The 19,304-nt window shown below is 45.8% G+C and overlaps 1 protein-coding gene across 13 annotated transcripts in view; it reads left to right on the top strand.

Annotated features, from left to right (window-relative positions):
- The window catches only part of gse1b (Gse1 coiled-coil protein b), a 170,975-nt gene that overhangs the window by 140,266 nt on the left and 11,405 nt on the right, over positions 1-19,304 (top strand). For 8 of the 13 annotated variants that reach the window (XM_051380423.1, XM_051380422.1, XM_051380425.1 and 5 more), the window contains 4 exons: positions 3,932-4,129; positions 11,332-11,540; positions 17,093-17,259; positions 17,554-17,748. In XM_051380423.1, coding sequence (XP_051236383.1) covers positions 3,932-4,129; positions 11,332-11,540; positions 17,093-17,259; positions 17,554-17,748 — 769 coding nt within the window. Of the gene's footprint in view, positions 1-1,695; positions 2,010-3,931; positions 4,188-11,331; positions 11,541-17,092; positions 17,260-17,553; positions 17,749-19,304 lie in introns of those variants that run through there. The other 5 variants (XM_051380434.1, XM_051380435.1, XM_051380432.1 and 2 more) reach the window with 3 other exon arrangements.

Here is a 19,304-nt window from a genome sequence, read left to right as displayed (position 1 = left end):
ACTATCATTGATTTCCACTTAATACTGTTGTGCATTTTTTTAATCATCAGTGGTTTGAAGTAATGTTAAACTATGCTATTCTTGATATAGGGAGACAATTTGAATATTCTACTCCACATTGTAAGTATAGTATATTTTTTTTCTTTATTGAACATGAGCAACAACAGTGAGTTCACAGGAAATGAGGGCTAATATATCGGGGACAGCATGCAACAAAACCAAGCTCGAACCACAGAAGTTGGTCAACCCCTAGGCCACCAGGACGCCCCATGAGCTGTACTTCTACTTTTGAGTACTAGTAAAGAAACTGAACAAGCATAATTTTGGGGGAAAGCTATGTCAGCACCTGCAACCCCCTTGGCCCCTACTCTGCCAAGACATGGTCTGATGCTGTGGTTGCCTCATACAAGCTCCTTCAGACAACACAAACAGTGAAGAAACACTCTTGTCCAAAAACCAGCAGGGTGACCTTTGTGATGCTAGACAGGAAAGGGGTGTAGGAGAGAGTGAGACAAAGACAGAGGAGAGTTTGGTGGCCCTGTGTTTTCTCAGGGGAGCCAGACCGTGGCCTGAGGAACAGAAAGGAGCTTTGTCGAGAGGTGGCCTCTGGCACAATGCTGTCCACCGTGTAGCTTTACCCCAAAGATAATCTCTCTCCCTGTCATCTCTCTCTCTCTCTCTCTCTCTCTCTCCCTCGCTGTTCTGAGAAAAGTAGCGAATGACGAAAGGAGGAAATGACTAAAGAAACAACTCATTCACACCCCTGCAATGACAGCAGGACGGACAGAGGGGAAGTCAAACCCACGCTTTTACTCTTTTCCTGAGTCCTCCACCCCCAACCACTATTACACATTAGTCTCCTCCACCCTGATAACAACTCCTTGTAATTGTAGCGGTGTGTGTGTGTGTGTGTGTGTGTGTGTGTGTGTGTGTGTGTGTGTGTGTGTGTGTGTGTGTGTGTGTGTGTGTGTGTGTGTGTGTGTGTGTGTGTGTGTGTGTGTGTGTGTGTGTGTGGTAAATGTTTGATTGCACGTTTACGTTTTTGGTATGACTTCCTTGTTTGTGTGAAATGGGTGAAGATTGATTTAGAGATTAGGGATTTAGGGATTTAATTACTTTTTGTTTTGGACGTTGTTTCCTTTCATTTCTTCTGATGAGCATTTTCAGTTGTTACAGAACAATTACGCTAATAAAACAAATTGAATTGAGGCAGATATTCAAACACAAAAGGTTTTCTCTCTTGCTGTAGGGCTTGACACAGGCCAGGACATGTCCTCTTTCTTTCTCTTTCCTTCTCTATTTCTTTTTCTGTCTCAAGAAGGGAAGGGTGCCTCACATATTTAACCTCCCCCCATCTATATACATACACACTGCCTGGCGCTCCCCAGCAATGGGGTCAGATGTTGTGACCGGCTGAGCACTCTCCCCTCCTCCTCCTCCTCCTCAGCGCCTCTCCTCTTCTCCTCCTCTCCCCTCCCCCTCCTACAGCTCGCCTTGGCAGGGCATGCATGCCTGTGTCTGTTATCTACAAATGGCTGAGGAATTATAGGTTGAGAGGGGAGGAGGAGGAGTGAGGGAGAGTGTGAGAAGGGAGGGAGGGAGGGAAGGGGGGTGAGGTCATGTGACATCGCAGCAGCTGCTAGGTTAAGAATTTCTGTTTTCTCACTTAGAGAGAGAGAGAGAGAGAGAGCAAGGAGAGGAGAGATAGGCAGCATGTGTGGTGTGTTGCTTTGTTAGATAAGCTCTGAACGGTCTTTGTGAGCAGCAGCACGAGAGACAGACAGGAAGGCAGGCAGGGAGGGAAGGGAGAGAGAGAGAGAGAGAGAGAGAGAGAGAGAGAGAGTGTGGATGGGCGAGAGGAGATAGAGAGAGAGACAGAGAGCGAGAGAGAGGGGAGGAGGAAGAGGAAGATGGTGTGTGTCCTGTCGGTGGCTGCCGGTGTGTGCTGGGCTGGGCTCAACGTGAAGATGCAGCCATGGGGGATCCAGGCGGCTCCACTCCTTTGTGCAGTAAGGAGCTTCGGCCACGCTTTTAATCTATGAGAAGGGCGGGGGGGGTCGGGTCAGGAACCACTGCCAGCCCTCCGGATATGTGCCTCTGTGCGTGTCTTCGTCAAGCTGTGTTGCTTGTCTGTCTTGTCTGTGTCTGTCTGTACTGTGGTCTTTATGTGTGCGGTTGATACAGGCTTTAAACACAGTGGGCTCTGTCTCTATAGTATGTTAGTTCTACGAAAAAGTTCAGTGTGTATTTCTTTTACTCCCTTCTCTGACTTTTTTTCTGACTTTCTCTAGAGAGGGAGGGAGAAGCAGTTCTCTAGTGTCTTGTCAACGTCACATCACTGGACTGGGCAGTCGGTGTGTGTGTTTTTGCTTGTTTGCTAGCCTCTCAATGGCACCGTGTGTTGTTCAGACAGTAGTCATTGTTGATTCCATTATTAATTGTGTGCTGGGTTCATTCGGAGTGCACTGGGTAACTGGGAGGTTACAGGCAGGACAACTCAAGAGGTGTTGGGAATGTTATTCACTCTCTCATGCCTGACTTGGCGCTGTGTGTCCACTCAAACAAATGCACATGCACACGCACGCACAAACTCTCAGGAGGGATATTTTTATAGCTCTCTCAGCCTCTGGGGTGAACTCAGATATGAACTCCTACTTATCTAATTGTGCTATTGATATACTATTAGTAAGCATCTTTTTTATTTCTGTGTGTTTTTGTCTTAGAAGTGCTTGTATTAGCGGAAAGTTTACTTTGATTGTTGATTTAAGGAGGATTCTGAAAAATCCCCACCGTTTGTGTGTGTGTTTTTTGGTTTAAAAGTTAATACCTATAACACACACAATACGCTAGTCTGAACTTACTCTGTCCTCTGAGGCACCCTTAATTTGTGTGTATATGTGTGTGTGTGTGTTTTGCTCAAGCACGTAAGGCTATCACACGCAGTTCTGGCATTTAGGGATTCCACTGACAGAGGGGCTGACAACAGGGTGTCCCCTTTCAACACACATGCACACACACACACACACACACACACACACACACACACACACACACACACACACACACACACACAGAGGAAGGAAAGGGACAGCCGTCTCAGCCCTCCTCACCTTCTCTCCCTCTCCAACCACCACATAGCTCTTGACAATCTGAAGCCAGAAAGAGACATGGCACACATAAGAATCACCCTTTTTGGATAGAACTGAACTGAAGTCTAAAAACACTTAACTCAAGAAATCCCCTAATTCATTAAAAACTCATCTACAGTCAGAAATATCCAGCTGGCAGTTTTTAAAACATCACAGCTTAATTCCTCTTACAGTGTATTTCGTGTAATTTTCTACCTTCTTGATTCAAGAAGGGTCTTAGTAGCACCTCTGGCAGCATTAATTGGATCAAAACTCAGATCTTTTTCTTAAGTGATAGTTGCCTGAGGGAGCCAGTGAGTTGCTAATTTGTTAAACTGGATGTGTTTATGCTGAATTTGTTAACATATACAGCACTATAATATACTGCCACCAAGAAATAAAGTCACCCTGGTAGTTCTGGAGCATGCTTGGAGGAGCTGGTGTGTAAACTGTGACCATGGACCCCTGGCAGACACACAGCCAGACTGGAGCTCTTTGAGCAAGGGAAGGGGTGACCCGCCCTCCTAACCTCTCACCTCTGACCCTAAGCCGTATAACCAAAGCCCCTCTGCCCCTCACACCACCAATTCCCATCCGCCCCAGCTGTCACAAACAGATACTCAGCACCACACTTTGCCTTGACTGTCTGTCCAAAGAAAGAGCTATGCGCCTTACTATGTTCTCATTTGTCTGCATTGGTCTTTGCGTATTTCTGTGTCTTAAGTTTTCCTTTGGTTCTTTCATCTCAATGCAATATTGCTTATTAATACTTTCTCATTCTCCTCCCTTCTGTCCATTGGTAGGCATGAGCCATGAGCCAAAGTCACCATCGTTAGGAATGATCTCCACAGCAACCCGTACCACGGCGACGGTCAGCCCACTCACCCCGTCGCCTCTCAACGGCTCCATCGTAGCCAATGGAAGCCCAGCTACCCAGTCTGCTCACTCTGGATTTGCTGCAGCCCTCCGTAAACTGGCCAAACAGGCTGAAGAACCTCGAGGTAAAGCTACACAGCCTGGACCACAGGGATGTGACACTCATGACGCTATCAACTTTAAGTATGGCAGCATTTTTTGGCTGTATAATTCATGAAGAAAATGGTGTCAATCCGTCTCTTTGCGCTACTTGTCAAGTGTGAATTTATAAGCAGATGAATACAAGTTGTGCAAACATCTCGTTTTCGTTTGACAATGGAACTGAGTGTTAAGTTTTATTTTAACATTATTAAAACATCTTGAAAGGTTTAAAAGTTGACTTACCAGTGATGGTTTACCGTTGGGTTTCATATTCTCTCAACATGGTTTAGCCGTTATGTCTGACTGCAAAATATTTTGCTTGTACCATATTGTGTATCAAACCATAGTGAGAGCTAAATATATTGTTACATCCAGCTCCCTAACCCTTACCTGTAAACCTAATGGATTAGGTGTTCTGTACGTCCTGTATCCTGTATGTGTGTGGTTGTCTTTTTGGTCTTTGTGTGTGTGGCCAGTTTGTGTTGCTGATTGCAGAACTGCTAATAGTAATGGGATAATATCCACACAGGATTGAATTAGTTGGTGTCCCTGGAGATACTGGGATGAAGAGGAGCCACTCTAGCTGACCCACTTAATGTGCTGTGTGTGAGTGCACGTACGCTTTGGTGTGCTTGTCAATGCGTGTATGATGGTGTTATAATTCCCCTTCATACAATCACCCTTGTCACACACATGAAACGCGCCATAGAATTCCTGTGGTTGTATGAGTATTAAATACGCATAAGGTGGTTGAATTGCTGGTTATGAACTCATACAACCATATGTCAGAAATTCTGAACTGTCCCTTTAAGGCTGAAACAAGCTTGTTCAAAGATTCATGCAAATGTCGTTTTCTGTAAATGCTCAAGGAGGGCTTTGTGGGTTTCTGGTTTCTTCTTTATTTCCTGTGTATTTGGTAGATGCAAACCTGGCCTTTAATACACATTTAAATGCAAGTAATTTCCACACCCATGTGCCCAGCGTTCCTTAATTACACTAGGTAAAACATACAAACAATCGCTCAAAGCAGAATTCACACAGGAGAGCATCAGTAGCAAGATTCCCATTGTGGAGTTTATTGAGGGTGTGTACATTTGTGTGTCCGTATATGTGTGTGGCTCTATGCCTTGGCTCCACAGAGAGGCCCAGCTACCCCAGCTGTCCACCCTTGCTCTGGCTCTTAAATCAGATGGTCCCCTCCTTCCTGGCTGTCCCTGGATACCTTGCTCCCCAGCCCACTGCAACCTGGGTCCCAGAACCCTGCAAATGATTTATTACCCACACACAGAGAGAGAGCGCTCTGCTCCAACCTCTCCTCACCTCCCTCTCAATCCTTCACCCCTTCATCTCTTTTCACTCCCTCAACCTTACATGCCAGCCCGATTACTTTCTCGCTCTGTCTCTATCAAAAAGAAAAATCCATTTGCAGAGTTCAGTCCTGCCTTTTTATTTTATTGTGGACTCACCTTTTTTTTTTTTTATTGGAATTTTTCCTCCTTATCTCTGTTGTTTATCCTCTTTCTGTCAGTTCCAGCTGGAGATCACAAGGATTGTGTTCTCTTAGTCATGTTTTTTTTTATCTCCTCTTAATAACCTCTACTTTTTTATTTCTCATTGTATTGCGAAGTGAGCATAAGTGTGCGCTGTTCTGTTTGTAATACACAATCTACTAAGGCAGAGAGCTCTGTGTCTTTGTCATACAGACACCAGATCCTGTCTGATTAAGCTCTACCACCTTTTTATTAAAAGCACAAAAAAGCCCCTTTGTTATTTTTGAGGCCTGCTGACTGTGCTGCTTAGCTGGAGTAGGCAGAGATGTCTGGGTGAGTCAGCCATCAGACATAAGGGGCAACTCTGCCTGTGTTACGAGCACAGGCTCCAGGGTGGGCAGAGTGCATGTAGCCCCTGGAGCTCCAGTCACCTCTCTGTCTGCAGAGCCTGTATTTATAGGCAACACACACACCCAAACACCCCCACACATGCAAACAGTTGTCTTTGCAACTTGTGTAAGCCTCGTGATTTCTTAGCTTGCTGCAGCCTGCTGTCCTTTCATTAGCTACTTTGACTCAACCTCTCTTTCTCTCCCTCTGTCTCTCTCTCTCACCCTAATGTTGATGCTTTGAGGTGAGTAGCGCAGTATATATGTGCCGTGACTCAGTGTCCTAAGGCCTAGAGGAATTAGTTAGGTTTGAGAACTAGTATTACTGCCACTGGCTGCTGAACTGATTTAAGACCCTGAGCACGGCTGCTGTTTATACACACACCCACACACCCGTACACACACACACACACACACACACACACACACACACACACACACACACAGACGTCGTCACTTGTCTGTCGTGAGTATAATGAATAGCTCTGTGTACCCAGTGCTGTGCTGAAGAGGGGAGGTGATGGATAATGAGTATCAGAGCGGCGTTAAGGACACACTCTCATCCCATGAACACTCACATGAACACACACATGATAGCACTCACATGTGTGCCCAAACACACAACACACAGAGACACAGATAACACACTGCCACAAAAAGGAAGGCCTGCTGATATCTGATTAATTAGGCATACCTGGGTTTAATCCTAGCAGTTGTTTCTCCTTACACACTTTTAGACACACACACACCACCAGAATTTCATGACAGTGTTTATACCAACTGTAGTACACTGCCTGGAGAGAGAATGAAGAGAGGGAGAATAAAGGTGAACAAGGAAGATGGAAATGAATGTGCTAGGAAAAAAAAGAGGAATTGGAAGTAATTAACAGATTTGTGAAACCTGACGTGTTTGTCACATTGTACAACAGTGCGTGTATGTGTTTGTGCGTGCGTGTGTGTGGCCAGAGGCTCCCCTTGTTTCTGGGAGCCCAGAGCATGCTGGGACAGCGGGGCAGTGTGTCTCTGACCTCTCCATCTGGAGCCTGCCTGGAGCTCACACAGGCTCACTGTGCTCTGTGTGTGTGTGTGTGTGTGTGTGTGTGTGTGTGTGTGTGTGTGTGTGTGTGTGTGTGTGTGTGTGTGTGTGTGTGTGTGTGTGTGTGTGTGTGTGTGTGTGTGTGTGTGTGTGTGTGTGTGTGTGTGTGTTCCTTGAAGGCATAACCCTTCAGGCTGTGACTGTCCCTGAAACACTCACAAACAAGCTCATTTACTTTCCCCTTCTCTCTCTCCATACACAGCAACCTTACACCTCTCATGACTCTGTAAAGTAGCAAAGCAGCATTTAAGCATAGTATACAGTTTGTACAGTCAGCAGAAAGCACAGAGGATTGCTCTTCTTATTTCGATCCGCCATCTTGTACTGTCTTTCTTTCCCTCGCTGGCACAGCAACACACACAGTGCGTTTCTCCCCTCCCCCACTCAGTGATGCAGATTACAGGCTTTGTGGTGTGTTGTCAGTGCGTGGCCAAGACTGTAGTAGCAGGTGTGTGCGGTGTTTGTGTGCATCAGTGGTTATTGTGTGTCTGTAAGTGTGGGGATGTTTGTGTGTGTGTTAAGAGTGCACGTGTTGAGGCTTGTGCTAGTGTGTGCTGGTGGGGTGGCATATGGATGCAGGGTTGGCTGGGCACTGCTATGCACACCAGGTGTGAAATGGACTGTTTAATTAAGTGCTGATGTTGTTGTAATGCATGCTGGGAGGGAGGCGGGTGGAGGAGGAGGGGTGGGGTTGGGTGATGTGGGTGTGTTGGCGGGGTGGAGGACAGCACCTTCTGCCTGGCAGGGCTGGGGGCTGGCTATGCTTGGCCGTTTTGGCAGTAGTGGAGGTGGTGGTGGCAGAGAATTGGTAGGGGCCATTTGGCAACACTAAAACATTTTTGTGTAGTGTTGTCTTCCTATCAAGGCTTAGTCATCCAGTGGGATTCACTTCTATGGCTGCTGGACCCCGCCATTGAATGAAAGAGCCTGCTGAAGAGCTGTGGTGACTTCTTTTGGCTTTTTGATTGGGTCAGTGGCTGAAGTAAAAGGTGCAGTCACAGCCACAGCCTCTGACCACAGCTTGGTTTGTTTGTTTGTTGCTGCTGTTGGTTGTATCTTGTATGTGTGTGTGTGTATGTATGTGTGTGTGTGTGTGTGTGTGTGTGTGTGTGTGTGCGTGCGCATGTGTGGCGTGGCTCAGCTTGAGCGGTCAAGTGTGGAGGCAGTCTGGGAGAGTGGGACTGGTAATAGAGGAGGCGATAGAGAAAGGAGCTTCACATTAATCACACACAGCTTGGGACTGAGACAGCACTTGATTTCTTTCTCTCTTTTCCTTGCTCTTTCCTTCTGTCTCTACCTCTTCTGTCCCTCTCCCCCGACCTCATCACCGCACCACACTCACACCTCTACACACCAAGCAAGTGACAATCAGTACAGTTAATGAAGTGCAGGTTGAGAGCTGATGAGCCAATTTTAGACTCTGGGGACAAAGGCTGTGCCTCACTCCTCCTCCTTCTCTGCCTCCTCTGGCTCCCTACAGGGCCAGCATGTATGGCCATCTTCTCTCTGTAAAGATGGAAGGGGAGGAACATATGACAGAAATGACACCAGCTTGGTGCCAATCATATTCCTCATATATGATTATTCTTCTATCAGATGGCACCATAATGTGAGGGAGGGGCAGAGAAAGGGATTGGTATGGTAATTGGAGCAGGCGGGTTTAAAATGGACAAGAGGAAATCTAAAGGAGGGTTGGAAGCTTGATGAAGGAAAGAGGCTTATGGACATGCATGACTTTCTGTGATTTAAACAGGAAGATAAAGGGAAACATACATAGATGCATACATGCAAACATATAAACGCTCTCTCAGACATTTCCCTGAGCCCTTACCGGCTTTAAGTGTTGGTAATGTCTTTATGAAAATTGTGCGTTGAGTCGGACAGATTTATGTCTTGTTGGCAGGCACTGTGTTTGAAGAACAGAAGGAAAAGGAATTGGGGTGTATGAAGTCATGGTGGGCAGGTGGTGGTTGCGTGGGGTGTTGAGAGGAAGAGGAGGAGGAGGAATGGATAGAGGGATAATAGCTGTTTGTGTTTTGTGTGTATGTGTACGTGTCGAGGAAGGACGCCTAGAAATGTAAACAGATGCTGCAAGAAGAAGCCGTTGGTATATGGCCCTTGTCTCTTTTATTTCCTTCTTCCCCTCACCTGTTTCTCTTCCTGCTCTCTTAATTATTTAGTCTGCCCTGCCTCTTCTACTGTCTGCTTTGCCTCTACATGGAAAAGGAGGAGGAAGAGGAGGAGATGGGAAGAGAGGGGGTGAGAGAAATAGATGGAGTGGAGGTCTGTTGCTTAGCAGTTCAGAATCACAGTGATCACCCCCACTCCTCTACTCTCTACCTCTTCCCTCCCTCCCTCCAGCCTTATTTGTTCCCCCATCCTTGCGTATGCATTTCGAGAGTGTGTGTGTGTGTGTGTGTGTGTGTGTGTGTGTGTGTGTGTGTGTGTGTGTGTCTGTCTGTCTGTGTGTGTGTGGTGAGTGAATAGGCTGTGACACTAGAGCTGTATTAAGTGTAGCTCCATTCCCCAGGCTGAGTGGGCTGCTATTGATTGGCCTAGTCTTGCACAGGAGAGTAATGGCTCTCCGAGGTGAGGGGGGGTGGGGGGATTAGGCCACTAATTGCCATTGTGCAGACAAGATATGCCTCCCCCACCTAAATATTCCCAACCCTGTCCCCACCACCCACTCACCCATCTGCACCCCAGATCTCTTTGCTTTCCTCTCTGCTACATCTCTCGCCTCACCTCGCACCTCTTTTGCACTCTCACTTGCAGTTTTTTCCCAGTCACTCCCAGTCTCTTGTCATTTTTCATTTTCATGTCTCACCTCACATGTATTATCACCATTTTTTTCCACACACATCTCTTTTTCTTCTTGTCCCCCACCTCCCCTTGATGCTCCTACGTCCATTCACACATAGATTTTCAGATTCACCTGACTGCCATTATTGATTCTTTCCATTATTTAGTGGTATTAGTTAGAGTGAGGTGTTTAAAATCAGTCAATATCCTGACCGCACCTATCATGACCTGACGTTGTCTGTTGGGTTCTGTTGCCTCGGAAACCAAAGCAGGGAAGAAATGGCAGTTGGGTATCTGTGGTTTTTGTTCTGATGGTGATAATTGGAGGGGAAGTAGACCTGAAACTGGCCTGAGTTTTTTTTTTATTTTTTTTTACATGACTGCATATAAGCAGGTTGATGCAAAAAGCACACTACTTGCACACACACACACACACACACACACACACACACTCCTGCTGTCCTTGCTGCAGCACCGAAGTGTGTGTCCCACTGAGAGGGTTGTGACCCAGTTTGACTGTGTAATGCTGTGCTTGCTCTGAGCAAAGGAGACATACAGCACACTGTACTGTCAGGAGAAGAGGAGAGGAAGCAAAAGGAAATAGAGAGACAACACACAGGTTAAAATACAGGAGAGAGCAAAGAAAAATAAAGAAAAGAAGGTAACACTAAGGACTGATAAAGGATAGAAGGGAAGAAACACAGCTGAGAAGAACAGGGTGTAGCCTGTATGGGAGGAGGTAAAGATGTAAGTTTGGAAAGATTAAAATCGCAGTGACATACGTATGAGAATGGGAGCGTATCATATGAGAGCTTTGGAACTAAAGAGAGAGAAAGCGAGATGTGTGGAAAGCAAGGCATGTGACCAGACCGTGACCCTGCGCTACAGGGTTTCCCTGGAGGGCTTTGTTAATGTGGCACAGCTACAGCGCAGCAGAGAAGCTCATTGGGCCAGCTTTTCACCACCTGCTGTGTGTGTGTGTGGTGGAGGGGGAGTTCTGTGTGTGGCTGCAAGCGCCACTGACTGTATATACATACAGTTTTGCCGTCCACTCCCAAGCAGTGTGTTCTTGTGTGTGTGTGTGTGTGTGTGTGTGTGTGTGTGTGTGCGCTACATGTCAAGGCTGTGTGACTCTCACAGGGCTGCTCATCCTGATCACTGTCACTTCATAATAGGGGCCCAGGGCCATCCATCTGGCACACTCAGTGTGTGTGTGCGCACATTATTTGTTGCCATTGTAGTGCTGCAGCCTCCTTTTATCTGATTTTATTCCCTAGTGAAGGAGCTACAGGATCATACAGTACTGTTGTTACATTTGACTTTTTATTAATAGAGCAAAACACAGACTATAAGGTTGTTTTGTTCTTCTTTTCACTGTACTCATGTCACTTGTCTCCGTCTTCCTTCAGCTGCATCTTCCATCAGCAGTGAGTCCTCTCCAGTGTCCTCCCCGGCCACCAACCACAGCTCTCCAGTCAGTACTCCCAAGAGGGGTCCCCTCGGTCCAGGGCCTGTCCTGGTTCCTCCAGCGGGTCACAGCGTGCCAAACACTCCACCAGTAGTCACCATTGCTCCAACAAAGACAAGCAACGGCCTCTGGAGGAACGAGGGACGCCAGGTAATACCACATTCAAACACTGACCTTGGGCCTGCTCTCTTCCTTTGTCGTACTTCCCTTTTTTTCTTTCAGTTGCTCTTTTTGAAGTCTCAGGTCCCAGTGTATTTTCTCTTTTTGTATTTTCCTTTCTTTATTTGGCTGTTAAAGCAACATTCAAATGTTCTCATTCTTCAGCTTGCCTGCTAGCACAAATGTGCACACAGACAGGCTCTTGAGGGATTAATGGATTTTGTAGATGGCCTGTAACCCATAGTGTGGCAGAACGTACTTGACATATGTACATGTGACATAGCTGGCAGGTCTATGAATGTCTGCTTCCCCCACCACCGCCTCCCCATGGCTCCACGCGTTAAACAATGCCAGCTGCCACTGGGACGTTGAGGTGACAGCCTCAACGGCAGCTAACATCTGTGCTCTTCCAGCCCCCCTCCCACTTAGCCCTCTTGCCCTTGGACCAGCCCCTCCCAAGTCCGCAGCCTTTAGCCTCCTAACCCCCCCCCAGCCTAACCCTCTTCACTCAAGCAGTCAAGTGCATCCTCCGCCTTGTCACCCCGGACACCCGCTCTCTTTTACGTGGTGGGAGAGAGAGGGAGAGCTGCTTGCTTTGATAAGGAGTGGATTATGGATTATGGCCTTGCTTTAAGCCTTCTTATCTCAGCTCAGGGCTAATAGTCGAGGCCAAGCACACGGTTATGAACAGCACTCTGCAACATGCGGAAACTCTCCGAGACACTTTGACGGTTCCCTAGAGACAGAGAGAAAGGGGATAGCGAAGGGTGAGTAAGGAGGTCAGCCAGCCAGCCAGCAGTGTGTGGTAGCATTCAGGCCATTGTCCTCTCCCCTGGACTACCCCCCTGACCCTCACCCTCTGTAACTATAGCTTTAACAAAATGACCCTTCCTCAGTTCAAGGGTCAACCAGAGCTGGGAGGGGCTGGGGAGACGGGGAGCTCTCCCAGTGATGTCACCCTTTTTGCCATTCCTTCAGCATAGCAAGTTTGAAAGAGTGGAAGAAGAAATAAAGGGACAGAACCTCACCATCTACTCCTGTCCACACAGCCATATATTATGGTTAATCCTGTGTATGCGTTTGTGTGCTTATGCGCAGCGCTTGTGTGTGTAAGAGGTCAAGCTCGAATTGAAAAGGTCATGTCATGGGGTTTGTGGTGCCTTCAGCAGCTCGGGGCCACCCAGCCAAAGAATGAGGAGGTTAAGGGAGGTGATGTGGACAAGGGAAAGGTTGAGATGAGGGGGTAAAGTGTTGGGGGACAGCAGCAAGGATGCATCACTATAGCTGGCGTCATAGCAGAGCACAGTGCTGCTTCAGCGAGCACAAATAACTCTGTGGTCACAAAGAGCCACAAGGCTGTAAAGGACGCATAGGCGCCATCAAAATGTCCCTCTTAAACAAAGATGATACTGTCTAGATCTAAGCATGCTGATCGCTCATCAGGGAAGAAAAGCTAACCCTTTGGCACTTTTACCTTTACCCTTATCTCCTTCCATTACCCTCCATGTCTACTGTTATCAAGTTTTATACCTGTGTGCCTAGCCATGGCCAATCTGTGTTTTTCCATGTGACAGGAATGGCACTGGGTTGAAAGAAAGTGTTGGGAACAATGATGAGGTGACACAAACAGCCAAAAATCACAATGCAAAGACAAAAGGAAAGTCTGATACAGAGAGGATACATACAGAGAAAATGGTTAAATACAGAGGCAGGAGTCTGTTCTCTGAATCCCCTGTAAAGCGTCCAAGAAAAGCTTGTTTGTTGCTGTGTGTGTGTGCGTGTGTGCGTGTGTGCGTGTGTGCGTGTGTGTGTGTGTGTGTGTGTGTGTGTGTGTGTGTGTGTGTGCGTGTGTGTGTGTCCTGCTTTCTGTGTGTTAGAGAGGTTGATTAGTGTCTCTGGCTGAGATATGAGTCTGTCTTTCGGGGGGGTTGATAGGCAAGACAGCAAAGGAGGGAGGGCTTGGTGCGTTGGCATTTTGCTTTAATGACTGCAGGAGTCTGCTCCCGCTGCTGCCTGTAATTGCTTTTTAATTGGCAATTTGGATTCATGGCTCCATCTGAGAGGCGTAAACGAGCGCTCTACAATGCGCGGGGTCTCCCACCCTCGCTGGGGGTTACAGGGGCCTGGCTCACACAGAGGAAGATGGCTGTTAATGGATGTGTCTTTGAGTCTGAGTGCTTGTATTTGTGCTCTGTACTGTGTACATGGCATGCTGCTGGGGAGTAGAGTGTATTTGAGAATAGAAGGGTGTTTTTTGGCGGGGTGCAAGGTCAAAGTGGGATGGCTGGTTCGATGTTTAGGTGCCTGAGTGACTGAGGTGCCTCTCTAATGGAGATGGAAGCTTCTGTCTTTGTGGTGTGTATGCTTTTTTTAAAAGTGCTGACCTGTTACACCTACACTTCTGCATGTTTTTTTTACAGGCGTGCATGCATCCACACATGTATGCAGAGACTAAGCACAGGCAAAAACGAGGGACTTGCTGGTTTTCAGAGACAGTATTAAGTAAAAGCAGGAAGCAGAAGCCAGTTAGTTGCAAAATTGCAACACCAACAAGCTTTGTTGTTTTACAGGCATTTTTGTTCCATCCTCTTTATAATGGGATTCCTGTGAAATTTGTTGGAAAGGAGCAGTTTAGATTTTAGTTGTAACCTGTGTCTGGCAATTGCAAAAAAATTTACAGTTATTGACTCATAGCCACAATTATGAAACCATGCCACCATCACATACAAGCTCTGTGTATATGATGCAGGATATTGAACACAGATTAAACCCACGTTTGAACACTTAAAGGTCATGCTTGTGGGTGCCCGGTTAGCTCAGTGGGTAGAGCTGGCGACCCATGTACCGAGGCTGAGTCCTTGCTGCAACAGCCCAGGGTTCGAATCCGACCTGCGGCCCTTTGCTGCGTGTCATCACCTCTCTCTCTGCCCCCGTTTCCTGTCTGTCTTAGCTGTCCTATCAAATAAAAGCCAAAAAAAATACTAAGTCATGCTTGTAACATTTAGGAAGGTCTGTTGGCAGACTATAGAATATTCATAGGTTTTCATTAGTGTATAATCACCTGGAAATATAAATTGCTGTATTTTCATTACCTTAGAATGAGCTGTTTTTATCTACAGAGGGAGCAGGTCCTCTTCTATGGAGATTGCCATGTTGGACCACCATGTTTCTACAATAGCCCTGAACAGACAAACCAAACACTACCTCTAGATAGGGCCTTTACCGTTTTTCGCAGCCACTGCTACACGCAGTCAAGGGGTTTTAGTTGGTTGGAATCTGCAACTTCACCTTTAGATGCCACTAAATCCTGCACACTGGGCCTTTTTAAATAATTAAATATAATAATTAAATTATAACAGATCTTTTGTCGTCCTTCTTTTTAAGCTGGATATCTGTCTTTCTCCCTGAAAATTGTTCTTGTAACTATGTATAACATTGACAGCAAAAAATGTAGTGAGATTCCTTCTATGGATACACATACTTGGCCAATAAAGCTGATTCTGATTTTGCATGATTTTATTTGCTATTTAAGCAGGGTCTTGTCGTGTTGATATGTCATCAAGAGTGGTCAGTGGATCCTTTGAGCACTGAGGCCTGACTATAGCATTCATTTTCTTATTTTATCATTTACCGAGCTGAATCTTGACCGTGTGTTAGTTGAGGCACAGACTGAGGCAAAGGCGCTTTTGGACATGGTATATCAAGGTGCAACCTGCTTCTCACAAATAACATAAATAAATCAACCTGCATCATCCGTGATTTTAGTCAGGCAACGATGACAGATTTGCTAAACACCGTGGACTTGGTTAGCAAAGCTTTTATCAGTGTGATAATAACAATTGATTAACTGACAGACTGTGTGATAGAAAACAGCTCCTGTTTTTACAGTCATATTACTGGAGAGGCATTTCTCGCCAGTAACATGCACTTGCAGGAGTACATCTTTAGGATGCTCAGGAGGGGTTGGGGAAATACACACAGTACATGTGTGATTGATTTCTGCAAGTTCATGGGGGTTAACAAGACATTTGAATGAATCCACAAATGTCATCAGGGCTTTTACTAACACTTCCAGACAGCCACCAATCAGCTATTTCTAGTGAAGGACAACGAGGCAGATAAAGAAAAAAGAAGGAGCAAAGAGCAAACCGAGAGCCTGGGATCTTGTGGCTCCCAAGCCACTATCTGATATTGAATTCTTTTGACATATATGAACCTCTTTTCCAGTTGGCTGCTGATTGGGAGGGAACGTCCATCTTCTCCCACTGCTCGTAAAGCTAGGAAAGAATGGAAGTGGGGTTTACAGGGACGGGAGGTTTGACTAGAGTGCCTTACTGTTTAGTGAAGCACAACAAACAAACAATGAGCAAACGGTAACATTAAACTACTGGAAAGTGGGGGCGTCTAAGAAACAGAGGGGGATGTGGGGAGTATAAACATTAGAGGCATTTAAGATTGGATGTTAGCACATCAGTGTCAGCCTGGGTCAGTGGCTGCAGAACAGGACGTGGAGGTAATGGCTCCCTAAATTGGATTTATTTTATCAGAGGCAGTAGTGAGAGAGAAAACAGTGCTGCTGTAAGGTCTCTCTCTAATCCCAGGGAGCCAAGAGGTTAATTTAGTGTGGCAAGAACTGCCTTCTCCTCTCACTCCTCTTTTTTATGTCTTCATGTCTATATTTCCTTTCTTCCCTCTTTCCATTCTTTCTAGCTGTTCCCCTGCCAACTTTAACTTGAAGTCTCATTTTGCAGGAGATAACCGTTCTACCATACCTGTGAAACTGTCGACTGTATATTCTCCATAAACAATTTCCTTGTACAACTTACAAGGGTTGTAAGTTTCTCTGTTCTGCGATAGCAATTGTAGGCAGAGGGAAACCAAAGCTTCAGAAAATGCACTCCCACTCCCACAGCAGGATGTCTTTGTAGCTCTGAAACAGTGTATGTGCCTGCTGAGTGCGTATGTGTGTTTGTTGTGGGATTGGATAAGTGAGACCAGGCTTGCTGCCAAAGGGAGAAAGGGAGGTGAAAGAGAAGAAGGAAGAAAGAAAGAGAAATAGAAGCAGAAGGATGATGCTTTTTGGACTTTGTTGTCTTCCCTGTAGATGTTAAAGTGTGTAAGTTATGTGCACGCACACACATACACTTTGCTAAGATCAAAGTGATCATCTCTCCAGAAGCACTGCTGTTGTACCATTACCACATCCTCATCGATCATAAGGATGACATCTCTTGTTTACAATTAGAGAAAAACAGTGAGGCTGTGTTTTACCACTCTGTGCTTGCTTCCTTCATTTTAACATATACTCTCCTCAGAGAAATGTTGATCTGTCTATTTTTACAGGGAGGTGGTTTGTGTGAAAAAGTAGATAAAAGTGCCTGAGGTAGGAAGAGACAGTGAGGGAGGCTGCTGCACCATAAGCAGGCCTATTCTTCCCCCTGTCTCTCCCCTCATGGGATGGGCTCCGTGAGCATTGACAACCGTGACGGTCACAGGTCCTCACGAACAATAACTAAGACTCTTTTCTCTGTATCTCTCTCCAGGCTGACTCGGGGCCTCGTGGGGCCAGCAGGGAACGTCTGGGTGCAGAGGGGACACTCCCCCAGGAAAAGGGTGGTCACTCAGTCCCAGCCCACCTCCTGGGAAACCCCTATGCCTTTGGTCTCAGCCCCGGTGCTGTCATGCAGGATTCACGTTTCCAGCCCCTCAAGTGAGTCGCACACTGCTCTGCCCATTTCTTTGGATTTGCAGAGTTTACATGTTTACAATTAAAAGGAAGGTTCTACACACTTTGATAAAAAATGTATTATTAGTTCATGGGTTTATTGAGCTCACTGGAATAAGCAGCCACAACCAATGTACAGACCTTTGTCTTGTTGGTGTGGTTTTTGAGAGGATTTTTGGTTGAAAATGGGTTATTTTGTGCAAATGTCACAACAGTTAGCACATACAAATCTAACCCTGGCTTTTCTCTGTTGTGCCCTACCACTTCTCTTACCCTCAGTCTGCCCAGACAGTTGCCTAATGCCCCTGGTCCTGTACCAGAAGAGTACCTCCGTGGTTTCCGGCCCTATGCCACGACTGAGGATGCCCTCCGCATGCCCTCTTTGCCCTTGGGCCTGGACCCTGCCGCTGCAGCTGCTGCAGCTGCCTACTACCACCCCAGCTACCTGCCCCACCATTCCTTCACGCCATACAGGTAAGCCTCTCCATTAATTTGTTTTGTTGACTTGGCACCCATTTCCTCTGAGAGCAAATTGTGCAAACCAGTGCATGGCTGATCTAAGTATCAGTACTGCTTTGACTCAGCAGTAAACACATTAGCGTATAGCTGACCTTGATTTCATGTTCCCAGAGGTAAAATATTTTGTTGACGTTCTTTATTTGTATATTTATTTAACTGGGGGAAGAGATTTCATTCAGTGTAAGGGAGTTAAAGAGAGATGTGACTAAGACAGAGGGCAGTACAAAATAAAAAATCAGGTTCCTGGTAAACAGAATAATAACATAACAGAAACAAATCAGGCAAACTTACAGTATCCACATGAGCTGGCAGGAAGGAAGTCTGTTAAAACAAATGTATCACTTAAAACATGCTGTGTCAAATTCTTGCACAGAGCACTTGGATACCTCTTTGCAACACATACGAGCAGAGTCCTAAATGAAGGCTTTATATATTGCATCATCTGACAGGCTGTTGCTAAGAAGCCTCTGTTTGAAAATGTCCTGATCAGCTGTGTCAAATTGCTTTTAAGAGATTGATTTAAAAATAGATATAGATCATATTTTATTGCCAGAGGCTACAGTAATGTTATTTACAACCTTCAGAGCTGATGTAATGGTTCTTTAGTGCTTTCTAAATTGCAGTACGGTCCTTCATAAAACAAAGAGAAACACTACATTTATTTGAGAGTTTTCCAAAACATCTATGGGTCCCTAATATTTTTTGCAGTATGAAACAAACAAAACTCTGTATTTGAGCTATTAATGAAGGAGCTGTATTCATTTTAAAGCTTCCTAAACCAAGCCAGTTAATAGCAAGACCCATTTTCCTTTTCTTAACCCAAGCTAGGTTATAGTAATAAATAAATTATGAAGATGCATAAGAGAGCTAAGCCAAGAGCTGTTTTTTTCCACATGCATTTTGAGAAATTACCAGATAAGCTTTCTCTACATCTGGGATAAGAAATATCTTGCTCAACACTGTGGTTTGTCCATTCTCTCATAAAGAAAATTAGTTTTGTTTTAGGGACTGTGGTGTTCTTTATAGGAATGGAAGCTCAACGATCATACAAAGAAAACACCAGAAGCTGAAAATCTATGTGCAATATTTGTTAAAAAATACATTCATTTTAAATGTATACTACATACGGTCATGTGGACTGTGTTTGTGTATTGAGAAGGGCCCTGTTTGCTTTAGGCTATCACACAGCCTGCATGCCCCTGGTCTGTCAACCCAGCAAGATCAGAGGACTGCAGCACCCATCACACACTGCGCTGTAATGGATTTAATGAGGGGATGAGCAGTGGATGTCACACACATACACAAAAACACACAGTTGTGTATTAACTCACAGCACACAGTATCTTGCTAGCTGCTGTGTGGTGATTGAGGTTAGCTGACAGACATTGCTGCTTTCTTGAAAGATGGAAGACCCTGTGATGTTGCTTCTTTGGGAGGCACACAGGTTAATGAAAGTGAAGGCTGCACTGTCACACGGGGAGACTGACTCCTTCTCTTTCTCTTTTTTCTTT

The sequence above is a fragment of the Dicentrarchus labrax genome, unplaced genomic scaffold (assembly GCF_905237075.1).
Source record: "Dicentrarchus labrax unplaced genomic scaffold, dlabrax2021, whole genome shotgun sequence".
NCBI lineage: Eukaryota > Metazoa > Chordata > Actinopteri > Moronidae > Dicentrarchus > Dicentrarchus labrax.
Note: the sequence above shows the minus strand (reverse complement) of the source record. Positions and strands in the feature narration are given on the sequence as shown.